Source organism: Balaenoptera acutorostrata, chromosome 1 (genome assembly GCF_949987535.1).
Source record: "Balaenoptera acutorostrata chromosome 1, mBalAcu1.1, whole genome shotgun sequence".
In the NCBI taxonomy this organism is placed as follows: Eukaryota; Metazoa; Chordata; class Mammalia; order Artiodactyla; family Balaenopteridae; genus Balaenoptera; species Balaenoptera acutorostrata.
The window spans coordinates 167,499,999-167,522,293 of NC_080064.1; the positions used below are offsets into that span (position 1 = coordinate 167,499,999).

At 36.3% G+C, this 22,295-nt stretch overlaps 1 protein-coding gene across 14 annotated transcripts in view; it reads right to left on the reverse strand.

Annotated features, from left to right (window-relative positions):
* Nucleotides 1–22,295, reverse strand: part of CDC42BPA (CDC42 binding protein kinase alpha) — a 322,438-nt gene that overhangs the window by 136,325 nt on the left and 163,818 nt on the right. For all 14 annotated transcript variants that reach the window (XM_007167184.2, XM_007167178.2, XM_007167177.2 and 11 more), the window contains exons 7-10: nucleotides 19,573–19,773; nucleotides 17,580–17,828; nucleotides 15,364–15,443; nucleotides 12,445–12,611 (exon numbers count right to left, since the gene is read on the reverse strand). In XM_007167184.2, coding sequence (XP_007167246.2) covers nucleotides 12,445–12,611; nucleotides 15,364–15,443; nucleotides 17,580–17,828; nucleotides 19,573–19,773 — 697 coding nt within the window. The remainder of the gene's footprint in view (nucleotides 1–12,444; nucleotides 12,612–15,363; nucleotides 15,444–17,579; nucleotides 17,829–19,572; nucleotides 19,774–22,295) is intronic.

Sequence of the window (22,295 nt, forward strand, 5' to 3'; positions counted from 1 at the left end):
TATATATATATATATATATATATATATATATATTAAAACTCCAAGGGACTGCGGCCTTCAGAAGATGGAGATTTTCTAATTTATCTTCATCATCTGTACAGAGAACAGTATCATGATATTCATATGCATGGTGGTCAATAAATATTTGTTAATTTGAATTAAAGATGTAAGATATACCATATTGTGCATTCAGTCATGATCTTCTACATCCAATAAGTATTTCTTACACATTTTCTTTTTCTTTGGGTTCAAAACATGTTGAAAACTGGTACTTTCTGTATTTATTATTTTTAAAAGAATATCCTTCTTTTTTTTAAAGACATCTAAGTTGGGAGTAGAAAATGGGGAGAATAAAAATATCCACTGGACATTAGTAGCTTTTTTCCTTCTACACCCCACACACTGCAGGGTATGAAGGTGGGATAGGTATCCTTGCTCCTCTTTGTCACCTCTGTCCTCCCTATAAATCTCACGTCTGCTAAAATGCCCATTACTTGGTTTTTTTTTTTTTTTAACTTTTTATTTTATTTTATTTTATTTTATTTTATTTTATTTTTTTAAGAAAGCTGCAGTTACTTTCTTCTTTATTGTACTACAGCTATTTTTGGAGATAATCATTCATCAGGGTGAATACATTTATGCCAGGTGAGTGTTTTTCAACTTTATTTATATAGCTAATACTGTGTTTAGTCAAGTTGCTATCAGCCATTGGTTTCTTCAACGTTCTCTTTTATTATTTATTTATTTTTGGCTGTGTTGGGTCTTCGTTTCTGTGCGAGGGCTTTCTCTGGTCGTGGCAAGTGGGGGCCACTCTTCATCGCGCTGCGCAGGCCTCTCACCATCGCGGCCTCTCCCGCTGCGGAGCACAGGCTCCAGACGCGCAGGCTCAGCAACTGTGGCTCACGGGCCCAGCCGCTCCGCGGCACGTGGGATCCTCCCAGGCCAGGGCCCGAACCTGCATCTCCTGCATTAGCAGGCAGGTTCTCAACCACTGCGCCACCAGGGAAGCCCTAACTTTTTATTTTATATTGGAGTATAGTTCATTAACAACGTTGTATTAGTTTCAGGTGTCCAACAAAGTGATTCAGTTATACATATACATGTATGTATTCTTTTTCAAATTCTTTTCCCAGTTAGATTTCTACGGAATATGAGGCAGAGTTCCCCGTGTAATACAGTTTGGGACGGATATGTACCCACTGCTATATTTAAAATGGATAACCAACAAGGACCTACCTTATAACCCATTACCTGTTTATTACAGTTATCCACTGCCCTTCCTTCCATTACAACTCTTTTTATTATTATTCTTAGTGACTTTAACAACAAAAGAGACGATCTATCCAGCTGGCTTCACAGGCACACAAACCCCCTATGCAGACCCTGTTGAGGCTGTTTACCCAGCAGCTACCCCTCTCTTCCTGCTTGTGCACCAAATTCAGGTATCAGGCTACAGTGTGCTTAGGCAAGGTAGGCTCAGCCAAAAGGAAGACGGCTTCCATTGGTCATGCCGATCTCATTCTACATTGCCAGGATTGGTTAAGAATTAGGTACGTGACCTAGTTAGAATGGATGTCACCTTGAGAGGTCCCATTAAGTGAGACATGTATGAAAGGAAATGAAACTTCCTTTTTTTTTTGGTCTTTGGATGTGTGAAGTCATGAAGTCTGGAACTTTGATAGTAATGTGGAATCATGAGGGAAAAGCCAAGAAAATCACAGAGAAGCTAACCCTGATAAGAGCACGGAAACTGTGAACTTCTGATTTCTTAAGTGAGGTAAGAAATCTGTATTATTTAAGAATTCGATTACTTGCCGCCTAAAACAACCTAGCTGGTAGACGTCTCTCCAGCACAACCACCAAATCTACTGGTCATGCCCTAGACCTGTGGCTCTGACCTTACTTAGAAATGTGTATGTGTGGGGGGGTGGGGAAGTGGGGAACGGAGGTGGGGGTGGGCTCCTAGGAGATTGCTATGGACTTTTACTGTCTGGGGACCAAGTAAGCTCAGTATCTTACAGAATGTGAAACAGTCTCTCACATCAAAGAATTACCCTGTCCCAAATGCTTGCAGTTCACCTACTGAGAAATGCTACTGTACATGCTGTCATTATTAATAACTATGTAGCCTCCAACATCTTTATTTCAAGTAAATACTCTCTATTTCTTATATTTACAGTTTAACTTACTCCAGGGACCACTTCAGTAATTTTTCATTCCCACCAAGAGTGCCAATCCACTGTTCCTAACACTATTTCCTTTTCTCTTTTCCTCCTTATTTATCCAGGTTAGATTCCTTGGTCCATCACTACTACTGCTTTGCATACACATCTTGGATTTCTTTGCTCTTCTCTCCTCCACTATACTTAGCCTAGAAGGCCCCAGTCTTACCTAAGTCCTACTCTCCTTCTACTCTGTGCTTTCACCTTAATAGCTGAAAGTGACAGAAGAAAGCCCAACCATTCAAAATTCATGTCTAAATAGTTTGGCGATGCCTGATGCCAACTAAAAACTGGCACTTGCCATCTGCCTCTAGCAGCCGCTGACCTTCAACACCCCCTGAAAGGAGATCAGGGTGGAGATCAAGAATGAGGCACTCTGTGCTCTGGGGAAAACTGGCAGAGCAGGTCTTCAGATAATTTTCAGGACAGATATTTTCAGGACAAAATTTTATGAGCCCAATTCTTGCATCTTCTCACATCTAGAAAAGCACGAAAATCATTAACCATCACATCTGCTCCTTGTGACTAGCAGCAAGCCTCTGCCAAAGTGTGTGCTTCACTGCACGTACCCCACTTCACCACAATCATATATAATACCTTCCCCCCTACCTCTTCAGAGCAGATTCTCAGAGCTATCTGAAATGCTGTCTCCCGGGCTATAGTCCTCATTTTACCCCAAGTAAAACTTGACTCACAACTCACACATTGTGCATTTTTTTTTCAATCAACACTGGCAATCCTAAAATATTTCCCTAGTCCATTCACTCTTCTCTCTTCTCTAAACTTACCATTTCACATCTTCTCTTTTTCTTGTCAAAAATCTAATAGGAAAAAAAACCAAAAACAATCCCCCAAAACGAATACATTCTCTACCTTCCTTATTCTCAGCTGATGACCCTGCTTTGTATTTGATTTATCATCTGTTTCCTCAAAGTGGAATGTGAGCATTGAGAGGGCAGGTATTTTTTTCTTTTTCTGTTCATTATTATATCCCCAGTCATGTGCAGAACAATTCCTGCCTAACTGGCGCTCAACAAGTAGCAAACAAATAGACGAATCAGCTTAAATGTTAACCTGTGCCATTGCATGAAATGAAACAGGTGCTAGTACCAAAAGGCAACCATCTAATATTTTCTGGGTTTGTTTTGGGCAAATGACACCAACTGTATGTAATGACACTCTCTAAGAACAGATTAAAGAATTTAAAACATCAAAAAAACATGGGACATAGGAACTTCTCATTCAGAATAGGAGGAAGTAAGAAGTAACAGGTCATTGCTCTATCACCCCTGTTGCAAAAAGTAAAAATACACTATATAATTTGAAAAAAACTTATTTTTACAAACATCCATGTATCTGGGAAAGCAAAGAGAACTAAGTAAAATAAACCAGAGAGGGATGAGCCATTGTGAGATGAAAAGACCATGACAGCTGCCTCTTACCTCAGAATCTTATCCAATTCTGTGAGCACATGAATTGAGGGATAGTATGCTGGAAAAAAAATGACAAATTCTGGAGAATGGGTGGGCTGGTGCAACAATTGGGAAACTTCAGGATCCCTAAATATGCGGTGGTATTTTCCTCATGGTATATTTGCTGTATCTGGAGACTGCATGGGAAGTTAAGGAGCTTCTAAAAGTCAGACCAAAATCTCCTACAGTATTGGAGTATTTCAGAGACAAAGTCTTGCTTGAGGAAAAGAGCCTATTTCAAACACATGGCCCATCTAAACATTTGCCAAATTTGAAAGTGGCATGGGGTAAGAGTCTGAAGGTCAGAATAAATCTCTCACAGTTAATAGAGTAAGTCCAAACCAGGTTCCAGCTAGTTTTCCTTCATGACACTTGAAACCAGAAGTTGGCTGAATCTAATTAAAACTGCAACCCAGCCTTGTCCTAGTTCAATTCCTGACTGGACAAAAAAAAAAGGGAAAACCCTCTCTGAAGTGAAAATAACATAATAACATCATCCTCTATGTTATTTTTATTTATGATATTTGTCATACAACAAAAATTGAGACATTTAGAAAAGCAGGAAGGTGTGATCAATAATCAGAAGAAAAAACAGAAATAGAGACACACGCAGATGGTTCAGGTGTTATAATTAGCCGACAAGACTTTAAAATAAATATTATCAATATGTTAAAGAAAACGTAGGGGAAAAAAGACAAAACAGTGGGAAATTTCAATGCAGAACTGAAAACTACAAGAATGAATCAAATGATTATTCCTGAACTAAAAGAGACAATATTTGAAATTAAGACTCATTGAATGGGCTTAACATCATAACAGATGCAGCAGACGACAAGACAAATGAACCTGAAGGCAAGTGAGTAGAGAATATCCAAATTAAGCACAAAAAAACCTAAGAATGGAAGAAGCAGGACTGAACATAAAATGAATGTGGGACACAGTCTAAGACATATGTAATTGGAGTCCCAGAAGAAGAGATAGTGAATGGGGCAAAAGAAATATCTACAAAGATTATGCTTAGAACTTTCCAAAATTGATGAAAGATATCAATCAAGATTTCAGAAGCTCAGTAAATCCCCAACAGGATTTTACATTAATACAAAGAAAACTACACCCAGGTAGATCGTAGCCAAACTGTTTGAAAGTGAAGTTAAGGAGAAATACTTAAAAGCAACCAGAGGGGAGGAAGAAAAGATACATTCAAGAGACCAAGATTAATAGCTGGCTGGCTTCTCAAATATGATGGAAGTCAGAAAACAATGAAATAATATCTATAGGGCATTGAAAGAAAAAACTGCCAAGCTAGAATTCTAACCCAGCAAATATTCTTCAAAAATGAAGGCAAGGGGCTTCCCTGGTGGCGCAGTGGTTGAGAATCTGCCTGCTAATGCAGGGGACACGGGTTCGAGCCCTGGTCTGGGAAGATCCCACATGCCGCGGAGCAACTGGGCCCGTGAGCCACAACTACTGAGCCTGCGCGTCTGGAGCCTGTGCTCCGCAACAAGAGAGGCCGCGATAGTGAGAGGCCCGCGCACCGCGATGAAGAGTGGCCCCCGCTTGCCACAACTAGAGAAAGCCCTCGCACAGAAACGAAGACCCAACACAGCCATAAATAAATAAATAAATAAATAAATAATTTAAAAAAAAAAAAATTGAAGGCAAAATAAAGACATCTCAGGCAAACAAAAACGGAGAGATTTAGTTATAATACACACAATCATAAGAAACACTAAAGGAAGTTTTGCAGACTAAAGAAAAATGATTCTGGATGGATACATGGATCACTAGAAAGAAATAAAGAACACAAAAAGAGTAAATATGTGGGTAAATAAAAAGATATTTTAAAAATTAATGAGTAATAAATATTTAAAGCAAGAATAAAATAAGTGTATTGAAAGGTTTACAACACACATAGAGGTAAACTATAAAACAACAACAACCTAAAGGGCTGTTATAAGGGTCTTATATTGTTTGTGAAGTGGAAAAATAAAAATTATTTAAAAGACATGTGAAGACCTAATGAGAAAAAAGGGCAAGAATCTACACAAGACTGAATATCCAAATGAACAGTAAATATTACTTATTAGAGAAATATAAATTTAAAATCATAGCAAAACTCCACTATACAAATACCAGAATGGCTAAAATTTAAAAAGCTGACAATATCAAGTTCTGATGGGAATATATAGCAAGTGAAACTCATACATTATTAGTGAAACTATTGATGCAATCACTTTTGAAAACTCTTTGGCAATATTTTCTAAAGCTGAAAATACGCTACCCCATGACCCATAAATCCTACTCCTAGGTAGATATCCAAGAGAAATAAGTAGATATGACCATCAAGAGAAATATATAACAATATTCACAGAAGCTATGTTTACAATAGTCTATTATCTGGAAATAAATGTTCGACAACAACAGCTTAGATGATACGGTCTGAATACCTGTGTCCCCCACCAAATTCATATGTTGAAATTCTGACCCCAAAGATGATGTTATTAGGAGGCGAGCTCTTGGGAGGTGTTTAAGTTACAGTTATAAGGGCGGAGCCCTCATGAATGGGATTAATGCCTTATAAAAGAAAACCCGCAGGGATCCCTAGCCCTTTCCACCAGGTGAGGACACAGCAAGAAGGCACTGGCTATGAATCCTCACTTGACCATGTTGGCACTTTGATCTTGGACTTCCAGCCTCCAGAACTGGGAGAAATAAATTTCTGTTGTTTATAAGCCACCCAATCTGTTGTATCTTTTTAAATAAAAGTCAGAACAAATTCAGACATTGGATAAATTTTTTTAGTATTTGTATACAATGTAACACTAAACAGCAGTTTAAAAAAAAAGGAACTAGGGGCCTTCCCTGGTGGCACAGTGGTTGAGAATCTGCCTGCCAATGCAGGGGACACGGGTTAGAGCCCTGGTCTGGGAGGATCCCACATGCCGTGGAGCAACTGGGCCCGTGAGCCACAACTACTGAGCCTGAGCATCTGGAGCCTGTGCTCCGCAACAAGAGAGGCTGCGATAGTGAGAGGCCCGCGCGCTGCGATGAAGAGTGGCTCCCACTTGCTGCAACTGGAGAAAGCCCTCACACAGAAACGAAGACCCAACACAGCCAAAAATAAAAATAATAAATAAATAATAAATTTAAAAAAAATAAAATTAAAAAAAAGGAACTATTGATATTTACACGTGGAAAACCATGTTATTAAAAAAAGATACAAATGAGAACATACTGTATGAAACCATTTATATGAAGTTCAAAGGTAAAATTAATTAATGCTGAAAAAATTTAGGATAGTGTTTACTTCAGAGTTGTAAGCTACAAACTGGGAAGGAGCATGATGGAACCTTACCCTATGCTAGAAATGTTCTATATACTGATTGGGGTGCAGGTTACATAAAAGTACACTAATATAAACATTTACGGGGCTTACAATTTAAAGTAGAGTACTTGCACACTTTACCGTATGCGTATCACCATTTAAAAATCAAAACTGAGTGACATCAGTATCATGCCCCTATGGGTCATTCCTTTTTCCTCTTCCTTCGATTTACAACTAATTGGACATCCATAACTGAACAAAATTGCTTCTGCACAGCACACCAGGACACCAGAGATACATCCATATGTGTATCCAAAAGTGGGTAGACTGGACCTCAGAGGAGGCTGCAGATCCAAGGTACCGGCAACAGTGACCTCTCTAGCAGAGGAGGTAGAAAGTGAAAGCGATGAGTGAAAGTGCTGGGCTGTGAAGGCTGTGAGGGCTGCAGCTGGAGGGACCCTGTTGCTTTTCAGCAATACCTGGATTTCTGAGGGTGGGTGGGGCAAGGGTAGGAAGGAAAGAAGGCAGACAAAGAGAAATGAAGGAATGCATTTCCTGCTGTCTGTCCACAGATTTCTGGACTCCTCCACTAAAAAGCCCCAGGTACTAAGCATACACCTCCTAGACTGTGTCAACCGCTTTTACCATGCACACACTCCAAACTTTAGTGGAGGGTCATCCCTGGTAAGAGAAACCCAAAATTTGCGCTATAGCGCCACCTTCTGGAAAACAAAAGAAAGGCTTCTGATTGCCAAGCTGCTGAACTTAGAGTCAAAGTAAAGCCTTACCTAAATAAGAAAGGTGTTTGCTACTTCAAATGTGATGGCAGAGGCACAGTTCATGAAAGACTATGAAAAATCATGGTAACACAGTATCCCAAAAAAATGACAATTCTCTAGGCAACCAACTCAAAGACACAGAATACTGCAATCTGATAAAGATTGATAAAGAATTCAAGATGGTTGTTATGAAGAAATTCAACAAGCTACAAGAAAACTCAGAAAGGCAACTCAATGAACTCAGGAATAAAATTAATGAACAGAAAGAGCACTTTACCAAAGAGATTGAAATTATAAAAAAAGAACAAAAAAATTCTGAAGCTGAAGAATTCAATAAGTGATATGAATAGTGCATTAGAAAGCAATGGAAATAGAACAGATCAGATGGAAGAAAGAACAAGCCATATGGAGGAAAAGAATTTAGAAATGATTCAGGTGAAAGAGGAGAGAGAACTAAGTTTTCTTTTTTTTTTTTTTTAAGTGAAGAAACCCTACAAGAGCTATCAGACTCCATTTAAAAAGCCAAAATAAGAATAATGGGTATACCAGAAGGAGAAGAGAGGGAGAAAGGGACAGAGAGTTTATTTAATGAAATAATAGCTGAGAACTTCCCAAACCTGGGGAAAAAAACGGACATACAAATCTTTGAAGCTAATAGAACACCTTGCTATCTCAATGCAAAAAAAACCTTTTCCAGCACACATTATAATGAAACTGTCACAAGTACAGCGGAAACTAACACAACATTGTAAAGCAACTATACTCCAATTAAAAAAAAAAGTCAATGCTAAAGAAAGAATTTTAAAGGCAACCAGGGAAGAAAAGAAAGTATCCTACAAAGGAATCCCCATTAGGCGATAAGCAGATTTCTCAGCAGAAACTCTATAGGCCAGGAGAGAGTGGAATAACATACTCAAAGTATTGAAAGATAAAAGTTGCCAGCCAAGAATACTCTATCTGGCAAAGTTATTCTTCAGATATGAAGGAGAAATAAAGGCTTTTCCAGATAAATAAAAGCTGAGGGAGTTCACCACCACTAGACCTGTCTTACAAGAAATGCTGAAAGGAGCTCTTCAAGCTGAAACAAAAAGTTGAAAGTACACAAAACTCTGATTAAGGTGATAAATAGACAGTCAGAGTTAGAAAATTGTAACTGTATTTTACAATAGTGTGTTAAACAATTATAGCATAAATGTTAAAGAAAAAGAGCATTAAAAATGACTGTACTGCAATTTGGTAGCAAATTCACAGCATAAAAACTGATCATCTGTGACATCAAAAATCTAAAAGGAGATGTAAAAGGATGAAACCTTTATAGGTGAATGAAGATAAGTTGCTATAGGCAGAAAAAGGACTATTTTATCAATTAGATATTTTATGTAAACCTCATGGCAAAGACAAAGCAAAAATCTAAAGGAGAGACATGAGACATAAACAAGGGGACAATGAGCAAATCACCATGGAAAATCATCAACTTACAAAGGTAGACAACAAAAAGAAGGAAAAAAAAAAAAAAAACCAATGGAGATACAAAATAACCAGAAGGCAAAAGACCAATGGCAATAGTAAGTCCTTACATACAAATAACCACCCTAAATGTAAATGGATTGAATTCACCAATCAAAAGGCACAGAGTGGATGAAAAAAACAAATCAAGTTCCAACTATATGCTGCCTACAGGAGACTCATTTCAGCTCTAAAGACAGGTAAGCTCAAAGTGAAGGGATGGAAGATGATATTCCAAGCAGAAACAAAACAAAGTGGGCGTGGCTATACTTATATCAGACAAAATATACTCAAGCCAAAAACAGTAACAAGAGACAAAGAAGGTCATTATATATAATGATAAAGGGGTCAATAAATCAAGAAGATATAACAATTGTTAATATATATGCTCCAAACACCCGAGCACCGAAATATATTAAGCAAATACTAGGAAACCCTAAGAGAGAAATAGACAACAACAGAATAATAGTAGGGGACATCAATATGTCACTAACAGCAATGGATAAACTGTACAGCCAGAAAATCAATAAGGAAGTATTGGAATTGAACCATCTTTAGAACAAACAGATTTAGCAGACATATACAGAACATTCCTTCCAGCAGCAGCAGAATACACATTCTGCTCAAGTGCACACAGAACATTCCCCAGGACAGATCATATGACAGGACACAAAACATATCTTTACAAACATAATATTGAAATCATACCAACTACCTTTTCTGGCCACAATGGTATGAAAGTAGAAATCGGTAAAGAGAGGAACGTGAGAAGATCTACAAATATGTGGAAGTTAAACAACATACTTCTGAACAACCAATGGGTGAAAGAAGAAATCAAAAGAGAAAAAGTTATCTCAAATTAAGACGGAAATACGACATATCAAATTTGCGGGATGGGGCTTCTCTGGTGGTGCAGTGGTTGAGAGTCCGCCTGCCAGTGTGGGGGACGCGGGTTCGAGCCCTGGTCTGGGAAGATCCCACATGCCGCGGAGCAACTAAGCCCGTGTGCCACAACTACTGAGCCTGCGCGTCTGGAGCCTGTGCTCCGCAACAGGAGAGGCCGCGACAGTGAGAGGCCCGCGCACCGTGATGAAGAGTGGCCCCCACTCGCCACAACTGGAGAAAGCCCTCGCACAGAAACGAAGACCCAACACAGCCAAAAATAAATAATAAATAAATAAATTAATTAATTAAAAAAAAAAATTTGCGGGATGCAGCAAAAGCAGTTCTGAGAGGAAAGTTTACAGCAATAAATGCATATATTAAGAAATTAGAAATATCTCAAATAACCTAACCTTACACTTCAAGGAACTAAAAAAAGAAGAACAAATTAAGCCCAAAGTTAGCAGAAGGAAGGAAATAACAAAGTTCAGGGCAGAAATGAATGAAATAGAGACAAGAAAAACTACAGAAAGGATCAACAAAACTAAGCTGTTTTATTGAAAAGACAAACAAAAGTGACAAAATATCCAGACTAAGAAACAAAGAGAGAAGACTCAAATAAATAAAATTAGAAATGAAAGGGGAGACATTACAAGTGATGCTGTAGAAATATAGATGCTCATAAGAAACTACTATGGACAACTGTATGCCAAGAAATTACATAACCTAGAAGAAACTAACACATTTCTAGGAACACAACCTATCAAGATTGAATCAGGAGGAATTAGAAAATCTGAACAGACCAATAATGAGTAAAGAGATTGAGTCAATAATCAGAAACCTCCCAACAAAGAAAACCCCAGGACCAGATGGCTTCACTGGTTAATTCTACCAATCATTTAAAGAATAATTAACACCAATCCTCCTCGAACTTTTCCAAAATATTGAGGAGAAGGGAACACTTCTAAACTCATTCTATGAGGCCACCATTACCTTGATACCAAAACCAGATAAGGAGACCACAAGAAAACTGCAGTTGACCCTTGAACAACATGTTTTTGAACTGCACAGGTCCATTTATACACGAATTTTTTTCAGTAAATGTGTATTACAATACTACATGATCCCCAGTGGTTGAGTCAGCAGATGCAAAACCATGGTTTCAGAGGAATGACTGTAAAGTTATATGCAGATTTTTGACTGCACGGGGCTTGTGCCTCTAACCCCTGTGTTGTTCAAGGGTCAGCATTAACCAATATCCCTGATGAATATAGATGTAAAAATTTTCAGCAAAATATTAGCAAACCAAATTAAAGAACACATTGAAAGGATTATACAGGGCTTCCCTGGTGGCCAGTGGTTAAGAATCCACCTGCCAATGCAGGGGACACGGGTTAGAGCCCTGGTCTGGGATGATCTCACATGCCACGGAACAACTAAGCCTGTGAGCCACAACTACTGAGCCTGCACCCTAGAGCCCACAAGCCACCACTACTGAGCCCACGTGCCACAGCTACTGAAGCCCACACACCTAGAGCCCGTGCTCCGCAACAAGAGAAGCCACTGCAATGAGAAGCCCACACACCGCAACGAAGAGTAGCCCCCCCTTGCCGCAACTAGAGAAAGCCTGTGTGCAGCAACGAAGAACCAACGCAGCCAAAATAATTAATTAACTAATTAATTAAAAAAAAAGAGTTACAAGTTTTGTGATTATAGACACATTCCTTCATTCACTAAAGGAATGTATATGTTGTATATAATGTATAAACATGATTGCAACCATTGTATATAAGTAAAATACATTGTATATAACATTTTTTGGAGAAAATAAAACAGGAAAGTGGGAAGGGGTGGGGGGTGGGACGAGGTAAGGCAGGGAAATCAGTTAGGAAGCTATTGCAATAATACAGGTGAGAATTGAGAAAATATGGCAGGGAATCATATAAAGTGCAGTAGGATAAGAAGGGTTCCATTTTTCTTAGTAGTTCTATTTTCCTCTCCCAGAGGTATTTATTCCCACATTTTTATATACATACATATATACCTGTGGGAAACAAATGCTATTTTGCTGTTTACTGTTAATTGTATGAGTTTACATAAATGGCATTATACTGTTTTCTGTATAAATTTCTACAACTTGCTTTTTTCCATTTAATAAAAAATTTCTTTTCAAGATAAAACAACCACTTATAATAAATAGTACCTACACTGTGAGTCCAATACAAAAAGGGAAAATATTATCTTTAAAATATATTTACCTTGAAGCTTTCTACTAAGTTCAAGTTTTTCCTGTTCAAGGCGTTTAATCCTTCTTTCATAAGCTTCGGTTGCTAAGTTGTTATCTAGAGTCCTCTGAACATTAACATCGAGATCCAGTGGAGCGGGACCAGCTGTAACTCTTAAACAGCTCCGATCAGACAGAGCACTGAAAAAAAGGGGAAAAAACGTGGGTTTACACTGAAACAATAAGTTTGAAGAGAAAAAGGTAACCTTTTGAAATTGTTCATTTAAAACATCATTTGAACATCTAGTTATAGCTAGCCATCTGGAGTGATTACAAAACATATTTTTTTGCAAAATCACCATAAACAACCTTTTAGAAGCATTTTTGAAAATGAAAACTTAAATAGCCCAAATTGTCTTGAATTTATTTTAATAACCACAAATTATAAAATGAAGTTTGCTGAAGGGTTATTGGTAGCTTTAAACAATGTGACCACCTAAGTGAAACAGTAGTCAAAAGCACCAACCAGGGTCCTCTTTGGAATTCAAAAGTAAAACGCCTTCATAAGCTACAAGGATATACTGTTCAACACAAAGAATATAGCCAATATCTTATAATAACGATAAATGGAGTATAACCTTTAAAAATTGTGAATCACTATATTGTACACCTGTAACTTATATTATATTGTCCATAAACTATATACGTCAATTAAAAAAACTTTTAAGTGAAATGCTTTCTTTAATTCAATACAATTTCATTAAAAACATTTGAAGTGCTGGACATTCAGCAGTGAGCAAAATGCACAACACTTGCCCATAGAGCAAGTTTTATATTCCAGTGGCAGAGACAAAAATAAACAAACAAGTAAAATATTCAATACATTAGACAGTGTTATATGCTAAGGAGAAAACATAAAGCAGGAAAGGGGGAAATGAAGTATTAAAGCGGAGTAAATAAAAAATGTAGACAAAGTGGTCAGGAAAGTCATCACTCAGAAAGTAACTCTGAATAAGTCCAGAAGGAATAAGGGGACCTGCCAAGGAAATATGAGAGGAAAGAGCATTCCTGGCAGATGAAATACAAGTACGAAAGCCCTATCAACTATACTTCAATAAAATAAATTTAAAAAAGAAGTGCAAAAGCCCTGAGACAAGAGTATGTCTGGCATGTTCACGGGCCAGAAAGGAGACCTGTGTGGCCGTGAAGTGAGCAAGGGGAAGAGTAGTAGGAAACAGAATCAGAAAGATAAAGTGAGCCAGTCTTGTAGGGCCCTATAAGAACTTTGGAGTTAAGATATGAAGCCACTGGAGCTGGGGGCAGTGAGAACTGGTCCTGAACAGGGGAGTGACATACTCTTGACTTATCTTTTAGCAGGATCACTCAGATAGGTTCAGAGAAATATAAGAAATGATGTTACGAACATCTGAAATAGGTGATTAAGAGAGATTTTAAGTAGAAGTGAGGAGAGAGGCCTCAGCTGAAAATACACATTTAGGAGTCATCAGCAAATAATACCAGAGCACCAGAGTATAAACAAAAAAAGATCCAAAGATGAAGCAATAGGACACAGGGAGATAAGGAGGAATGTGGAGAATGAGAAGGGGTGGCCAAAAAGGTAAGAAGAAACGAGGCAAGTGCTCTGGAAGCTAAAAGGAGAAAGTGTTTTAATGGGAAGAAGCCGGGACAAATGAGATGAGACTAGGCAAATAAGTCAGACTAGGACCGAGAAATGATTGCTAAATTTAGCAACATGGAGGTCAGTGGTGACATGGATAAAAGCAATTTGCATGAAGTGATGGGAGCACAAACCTGACTGGAGTGGTGCCAAGAAAGAAGAGTATGAGAAAAATGGACAAAGTACAGACAAGAATTTGAAGTAACTCTCCTACAATGAAGAGCAGAAAAATGGTTGGTAGCAGGTAAAGAAAGTTAGATTAACAGTTTTTATATTTTGCTTTAAGATGGGAGAAAAAACTGCATGTTTGTGAGCCGATGGAAATGATCTGTTATGCAAATGACACAGAAAGGGAAAAATTTATGATGTAACAGCAATGCACTACAGTAGGTAAGAGGGGACAGAAGGGATGCGGCTTAGCTAGGGAGATCACACCGTCATCCATAAAAAGAAGACTATATGGGTCCAGCGGTATGAAGGTGGTAAATGTGGTGATGGGAACTTGGGGAAGTTGTCTGCTGATCGCTTCAACCTCTCTGTGAAAGAGGAAGCGAGATCATCAGGTGAGACTAAGTATGACAGGGGTTTTATTGGAAAAGTATAAAGTATGAAATAGTTACCTAGGAGAGTGGAAGAGTGAATACACTAGGGTAACACAGTATATTTGCCAGGCAGCAGTAAGTGGCACCTGAGGTTGGTAATCATGAACTCAAAGTGAGACCAGTAAGAATGGACAGATATTTTTCTCTAGACACTTTGAACTGCACAGGTATAGGCAGAAAACGGAACTGTAATAATGAATGTTAACTAGCAAAACCAGTGTTACAGAATGACAGAGAGTCAAGGAATTGAGGGGGCACCCAAGGAGTGACTATAGTCATTCTCAATGATATTTAAGGAAAGGTAAGGAGGAAAGAGAAGATATGAGTGGAATGAGGGTCAGTGAAAAGAATGTTAAGATCAATGGGTTGAAAGTTCTGATGCTTGACACCTAGAAAATATTTATTCAATAGCATGGAACTCTTCTAATTCCTGCCCCATTGCTAAGAGTTAGATTCTGCGCTCTCTATTTGTCCTCCAAAATGAGTTAAGTCTTATATGTTCTATTCACTTTGTAATGTCTTTTTCCAGCAGTAGCTTCACCCTTTTTCTTAAAAAATTTTTACAAGGCTCTCTTATGCATTATACTTTTTAAAACTTCAATTCATTTTTAATTTGATTTAAATTATCCAAATAATTTAAATCATCCAAATCATGTTGACCTTTCAAACTTACCAGCTACTGGTATATGTAAAACCAACAAATGGCAGATGGTGACCAGAAAATGCAGTATGTGTTGGTGGGGGCATCGTTTCCTAAAGGAGGAAAAAACATCTGGTAAGAAATGAATAACTATAAACTGCAGGCTGGGCTATAAATATTACCTGTCAATAGTAAATAGGTGACTGATCAATTTAGAAACACTGCTAAGTTTGGTACAGACATTTAGTGATAAAAAACTTAGACCATAAATATTGCTATTGTAGAATTCTAATAAAATGAAAAGAAAGATTTAAAGTCTGACGGATATTGAGAGTACAATCATTATTCACGTATTCCATATCTGCAAATTTGCCTAGTCGCTAAAATTTATTTGTAGCCCAAAATTAATATTCACAAATACTTTTGTAGTCATTTGCAGACACTTGCAGAGCAAAGAAAAATTTGTGTTGCCCTACGCACATGTTCCCAGCTGGAGTTGAACAAGGAGACATCTGCCTTCTTGTTTCAGCTCTCATCCTGTAAACAAGTGGTTTTTTTCAATGTCTACCTGTGCCACATTTTTCTCATTTTTGTGGTTTTTACAGGTGATTTTGCTATCTAAAATGGCCTCCAAGAGTAGGGCTGAGATGCCATCTATTGTGCCCCAACAAAAAGGCTGTAATGTGCCTTACAAAAAAAAACGTGTGTGTTAGACACGCTTCATTCCAGCGTGAGTCACAGTGCTGTTGGCCATGAGTTTGACATCAGTGAATTGACAATATATGTTAAATAAGGTGTCTTTAAATAGAAACACACATCAAACAAGGTACTGTTTGGCTGATGTACTGTACTGATTGGTTGATGAAAACATTGTCACCAGAGGCTCACAGGAACCTGACTGTGTATTTCCCCTAGGAGCAATGGTTCAGGATTCACTAATACAGTATTTGCAGCAACTTTACTGAACATAACTACAGCAAATAGTCAGAATCAACTTTACTGTGTATTTAATTTGGAATGACTCACAATTCCTGTTAACAGTAAATGTAATTCTTGTAATAAAAAAACTGATGAGGAAACTCCATTTAATTCTTTCTTGTGAGGTTCAGTAAGGAAAGTATAAGAGAAGTTCTTATCTGTCTTGAATATGGTACTTACTGAACAGTGAAAAGTAAATTCTTAGTGCAGAATTAAACGCATAAGAAATAAAATAACTGAATAAAAATGAAAGTCCCAAATAAGAAGGCTAAGGACCTACTGTATAGCAGAGGGAACACTTCTCAATACTCTGTAATGACCTATATGGGAAAAGAATCTAAAAAAGAGTGGATATATGTATTTGTATAACTGATTCACTTTGCTACATAGCAGAAACTAACACAACCTTGTAAATCAACTGTACTCCAATAAATTTTTTTTTTAATTAAGAAGGCTAAAAAGACAAAAAACAAAAAAAATTGTGTTATTTCCCTAAATTTTAATTTAATATAACCTAATGGTTTAGAGCAGAGGTTGACAAACTATGCTGGCCTGCTTTGGTAAAAATGGAAGACTATTTGGCTAATCCACTGGTCAGCCACCTGCCGCAAACAGAGCTATAACTTTAGGCTAATAAGGCTATAGATGTTCTCTCCCCATTCATTTCCTACCAAGTTTGCTATTTTTAGTGGCAACACCACTGGGCATAGGTATTTAGCTCTACAATCAAGTCAGCTCCCTCTGTCAGCAAAGCTGCTGGTTTTTACAAGCAGGTCCATGCCAGCAGTTCTACTGTCCCCATTAAGCTGAGGGAAAAGTTGGGAGGGCTGTTTTTAACCAAAGTTCAACAGTATTTCATGAATAAATGCTTCTCAATTTATTTACCTTGGGTTGATTTATTAAGCCCTGAAATGGTTGTTTTTGACAATCTTGCCCAGTTTCATGGTGGTTTTTAAGGAGAGATTTGCCAATGTCTTCACTCTGCCATCATGAAGTCCACTTTTTAAAGCATCTAATTTGTCCTCTTCTTAAGAAACCTAATGGCATAACTAATCTAAGAAGTAAATCTTTGAATTTTAATTTAGCTCCTAGTCATGAATAACTATGTTCATCTCAGTAAACTCTCCTAATTTCTTGATTTAGAGAGAGTAAGTACTGGAAGCCACGATAACTGTTTGATAATTGGTAAGGTGGTCTATAAAATTACTTTATAACCATATTTACGAAAAAAAAAGCAGAAGGACAGAACTTCTTTACAATGTCATACTCACGGAATTCTTTAAACAATCATCATCCACATCAAAATTTGATGTATCTGTTGGGCTACTAACTTCTGGAATGTAAGGTGCTTCACAGTTTCGAATATTATCCCAATCAATTCCACTGAAAAACGGGTGTTTCTTAAAGTCTTCTATTCCATTTTGACCAAGTCGATGTTCTCTGCTACAAATGAGCCTTCGAATAAGATCCTTAGCATTTTCAGAGACATCAGCCACTTGAGCTGGAAACTGAAACCTCTCCTAAACAGAGAATAATAGAAACAAAATATAAATCACTATTCAATTTACTAAGTAGGTTGATGTTAGCATTTACTTTCTTAAAAATACATTTTCTTTTAAAAATATCTAATAAATATATATGGTACATTGTCCTACAGCAGAAACTAACACAACATTGTAAAGCAATTATACTCCAATAAAATTTTTTTTAAATAATAAGAATATATGGTACAAAGTACTGATACTAAAAGAGATGCAGGAATAAATTAAAAAGGATAATTTTCCTAAAAGGACTTTTCATTTCATATGTGACTTAGTCATAGATGCACTGCAGAAAGAATAAGTTAAATGCTAAAACACCTTAAATGCTGTCAAAATGAATTCATTAAATGTAGTAGAATGTGACTCAATATTTCAATAGTGTATATGACTGATAATGTTCATATAAGTCACATACTAATGATTAATAGTATGGAACATTTTTAAAGAATGTAATACGTACTTTACACTACTGGAAGTGCGTTACTCCTTTAGCTCATTTAATCCTCAGAGCAACTGTATAAGGTAGATACTCCTATTACTCTAATTTTATAGAAGAGGAAACAAAGAAACAGTTCAAGCAATTTGCTTGAGGTCACACAACTAATAAATGGTAATAAACTGATTTGAACTGAAACTGTCTGATTCCAGAATCTGTGCTCTTAACAACCATGTTATAGTACAATGATTTCTATCTGAAATGCTTTACATGCTATTTACAACTTTGTAGCTATTTCTTGTCTTTCAACTCTTCATAACTATTTAGCAGATTATCTTTGCAGCCAGGTAGAAAAGCATCGACTCTATAAGACTGATTTATATAGATGTGTAGCAATTAATCATAATTGTATCACCAGAACAAATTAAAAAGAACAGACTGTCACTCCCTTTATGGGATATTCCTATTCATATTCTAGGTTTTTGCAATTGCTCACAATCTTCTGAGATTGATAATCAGACTCTTCCTCTTCTTGTACAATCTATTTCACTTGGTACTAAATGGATTAAAGTTTATTCATTCTTTCCTGCTCTGCATTTGGACTGTTTCCAATGTTTGGTGATCATAAATAATACTAGGATAGGTATCCTTGTACATATATCCTTGTTCTACGAATATTTTCCTTAGGGTAGATTCCTAGAACTGAAGTTACTCAACCAAATGTTTTAACCATCTTTTTTTTAAGGCTGTCAATGCATACTTATAAACTTCTTGACGGAAAGATTATATTAATTCACATTCCTATCAACAATGTCTAACAATGTCCACCTCACTGGATTATTTACAGTAACAAGTACTATTTTTCTTTTCATCTTTGCCAATTTGACAGGGGGAAGAAAAGGATGCCATTCTTATTTTAATTTGCATTTTATTTATTACTAAAGATTGAGAATTTTAAATGCATTCTAGTCATGATTATACTTATACTATAGTAGCAATGATATAAATTATCTGCTTATGATCTTTGTTATTCCACTGAAGGGAACATTTAATTTTCTACTTATTAGCACCTCTAAAGAAATACAGGAGAAGGTGAAAACTAATAATTTTATGCATAATTTATGGATCTTGATTACTCTTGTTTGTCATGTCTCTTATTAGCATAGAAATTAGATTGTTTATTGTTTTTGGAAAATCATTTTCTTTTTAAATATCACATTTTAATTTTATTAAATATTATATGTATTATTTACCACATTAATTTGAAAATTAGTAAAATATACTAACTTTGTGATTCATGATTTTTCCATATGTTTCCACCAGAGATTCTGCATAAAATGGTGTTTCTCCATAAAGCATTTCATACATACAGACCCCCAAGGACCACCAGTCACACTCAGGTCCATATCTGCCTTTTCCATCTTCCATGGCTTGAAGGATTTCAGGAGAGATATAATCTGGAGTTCCAACAGCCACTGAGGACTGTACCTGAAGAAGTTCACATTTTTAATAATCTACCATAATATATTAGAAACAAATAATAATTTTAAATTAGAAATGTTTACATTTACTTAAAAACACAGTAGCATTATTTCATAACAACTACAACTTTGTCATTATCTGAATTTAGCTTCCTTGTCCATATAAGTTAAAATTTATATAAGCACCACACCAACAAGTTCTCCAGATTTTTTAACACTATAGAATGTTTATTACAGCTGTTACTTAATTGACTACATTTAGGGTAACAATATGATTTGAACACCACAGCCACTAACCACAAATTGAATATATATTGTAGAGCATTCTTATTATTGATATTATCCATCCAACACTTACATATGAAAAATGGAACTGTGAAAATTTTACAATTAATTAGGGGGAAAAACAAAAAAGTCTGGCTAATACTATGAGCAGACTGGAGATTATTTTAAAACACCTTAATGAAAACCTAAGGAAATAAATGTTAACAATGTCCCGCAAACTAGTTATCTATTTAAAAAAATTATAAAAGGGAAAAAAATATATCCTTCAAAAAATAAAGTCCCAACAGAGAAAAAGAGCTGGGCATACAATTATGGCAAGTTGGATGTAAATTAGAAAACAACAGCTAAAAAAGATCCTGGGCACATGTCTTTTAAGGTATTCCAAAGTAAAAGAAAATTGGTTCTTTATATGTTTTAAGAGAACATATCAAGAAATGAACATTCTTGAGATAAAATAATGGTTAATACTCTGAGTTTTCTAGACTAAATTACCATTCTTAATAATCGTTAGAATAGACTTCCTCCTTGGCAATACTGAGATTAAGTAACTTGAAAACTCTTCTACTATAAACTCTTAAAAGCACTAGATAAAATATAACAATCATTTTTATAAATACATAAATGAGTCTTTAAATAAAGAGACAGTCTTAGGGGCCCAGTAATCAAGAAATGATTGAGAACCAGGGCGATAAACATTAAAGCAGGAGTGCAGTTGGAGAAATATTGGTTTTCATTTTCTAGGTACGTGGCTTTTAACATATACATAACGACAAAAGGAAAGACCTTGAACGTATAGGAGGTTTGCAGTGAGAGGCTGCCCCACATAACCTTTACCCTAAAAGGTATATTGTAAGGAAAAGGTGAATTATAAAAACCTGCCACTCAGCAGAGAAAGATTAAGACATTTTGTCTATCTTGACTGTGACTGATATGTGAAAAAAATTTCCTCCTTTAGAAATTCATAACTTTAGGTCACATAGTCCCACCATTTGGAATTTTAAGTCACAGGGTTTCTGTGGTTCAGAAGTTCTCAAGCCAAGAAACTGGCAAAAATACTGGCACCAGGTTAGGTGCCCCTAGAAAGCCTGGCATAACAAATTCAAAACTACCCTGGAGGACACATGCTCAAACTTGGCCACATATAATTCTCACATATAAAAGGCCATTGAAGATGAGCTCACAATCCAATAATATAACAAAATGAGGAAACATTCTATTACAAGCAAAAGTCAGAAATCCAAACAATTAGATCTCTAACAATTATCAGTTCCACTTCATGAAATAAGTATGCTTAAAATTATTAGGCATATTAAAAAATCAAAAACATAAGAAAAAGATGAAAAAATTAAAGAGAGGTCCTAGAAATGGAAAAAAGCAGTCACTGAAATAAAAGATATGAAAAAATAAATGAAATCGGATCCACTACTATACACACTGTAGTTACAAATGCAGAGCATCAAAGGCAAGAGATCTTAAAAACATTAGAGGATAATGAGAGATTTTTCTACCAAGGAATGACAATTAGACTGACAGCTGAATTATTAATACTAACACAGCAGTCAGAAGAAAACGGAATTGTATTTTCAAAGTGATGAGACAAAATAACTGTCAATATTATATTCCCTACCTACCTAAATTATAATACGGGAATGAGGGTTAAATAAAGATATTTTCATACAAAGATTGAGTGAACTACCACTTGCAGCCCTTTCAGTTGAACAAAAGTACTAAAGGATATACTTCAGAATCAAGAAATATAACCCAGATGGAAGAATGTGACACTAGAAGCAATTATGAACAAAGATATTAGTAAACTTTAACATACACCTAAATGGTTGTTAATTGGATAAAATAATGACAGAGAGAAGGAGAAATAGGACAACAAAGAGTAAGATGAGGAGGAAGAGCAAGAGCAACAGAAAAAGGAGACGGAGGATGAGGAAGGAACAACTACTTGAAGGTTGAAAAATAAGATGGAACTAAAATACTAGAAAACAACATGTTACTGAGGGAGCAATTAGGATTACAATGTTCTAAGTTCCTTGGTTTTCTAATTTTTATTTACTTTTTAATTATTATTTTTAATTGTGGTAAAACACCCATAATATAAAATTTACCATTATAACCATTTCTAAGTGTACAGTTCAGTGGCATTAAGTACATTTACATTGTTGTGCAACCATTACCACCATCTCTAAAACTCTTTTCATCTTGCAAAACTGAAAATCTATTAAACAATAATTC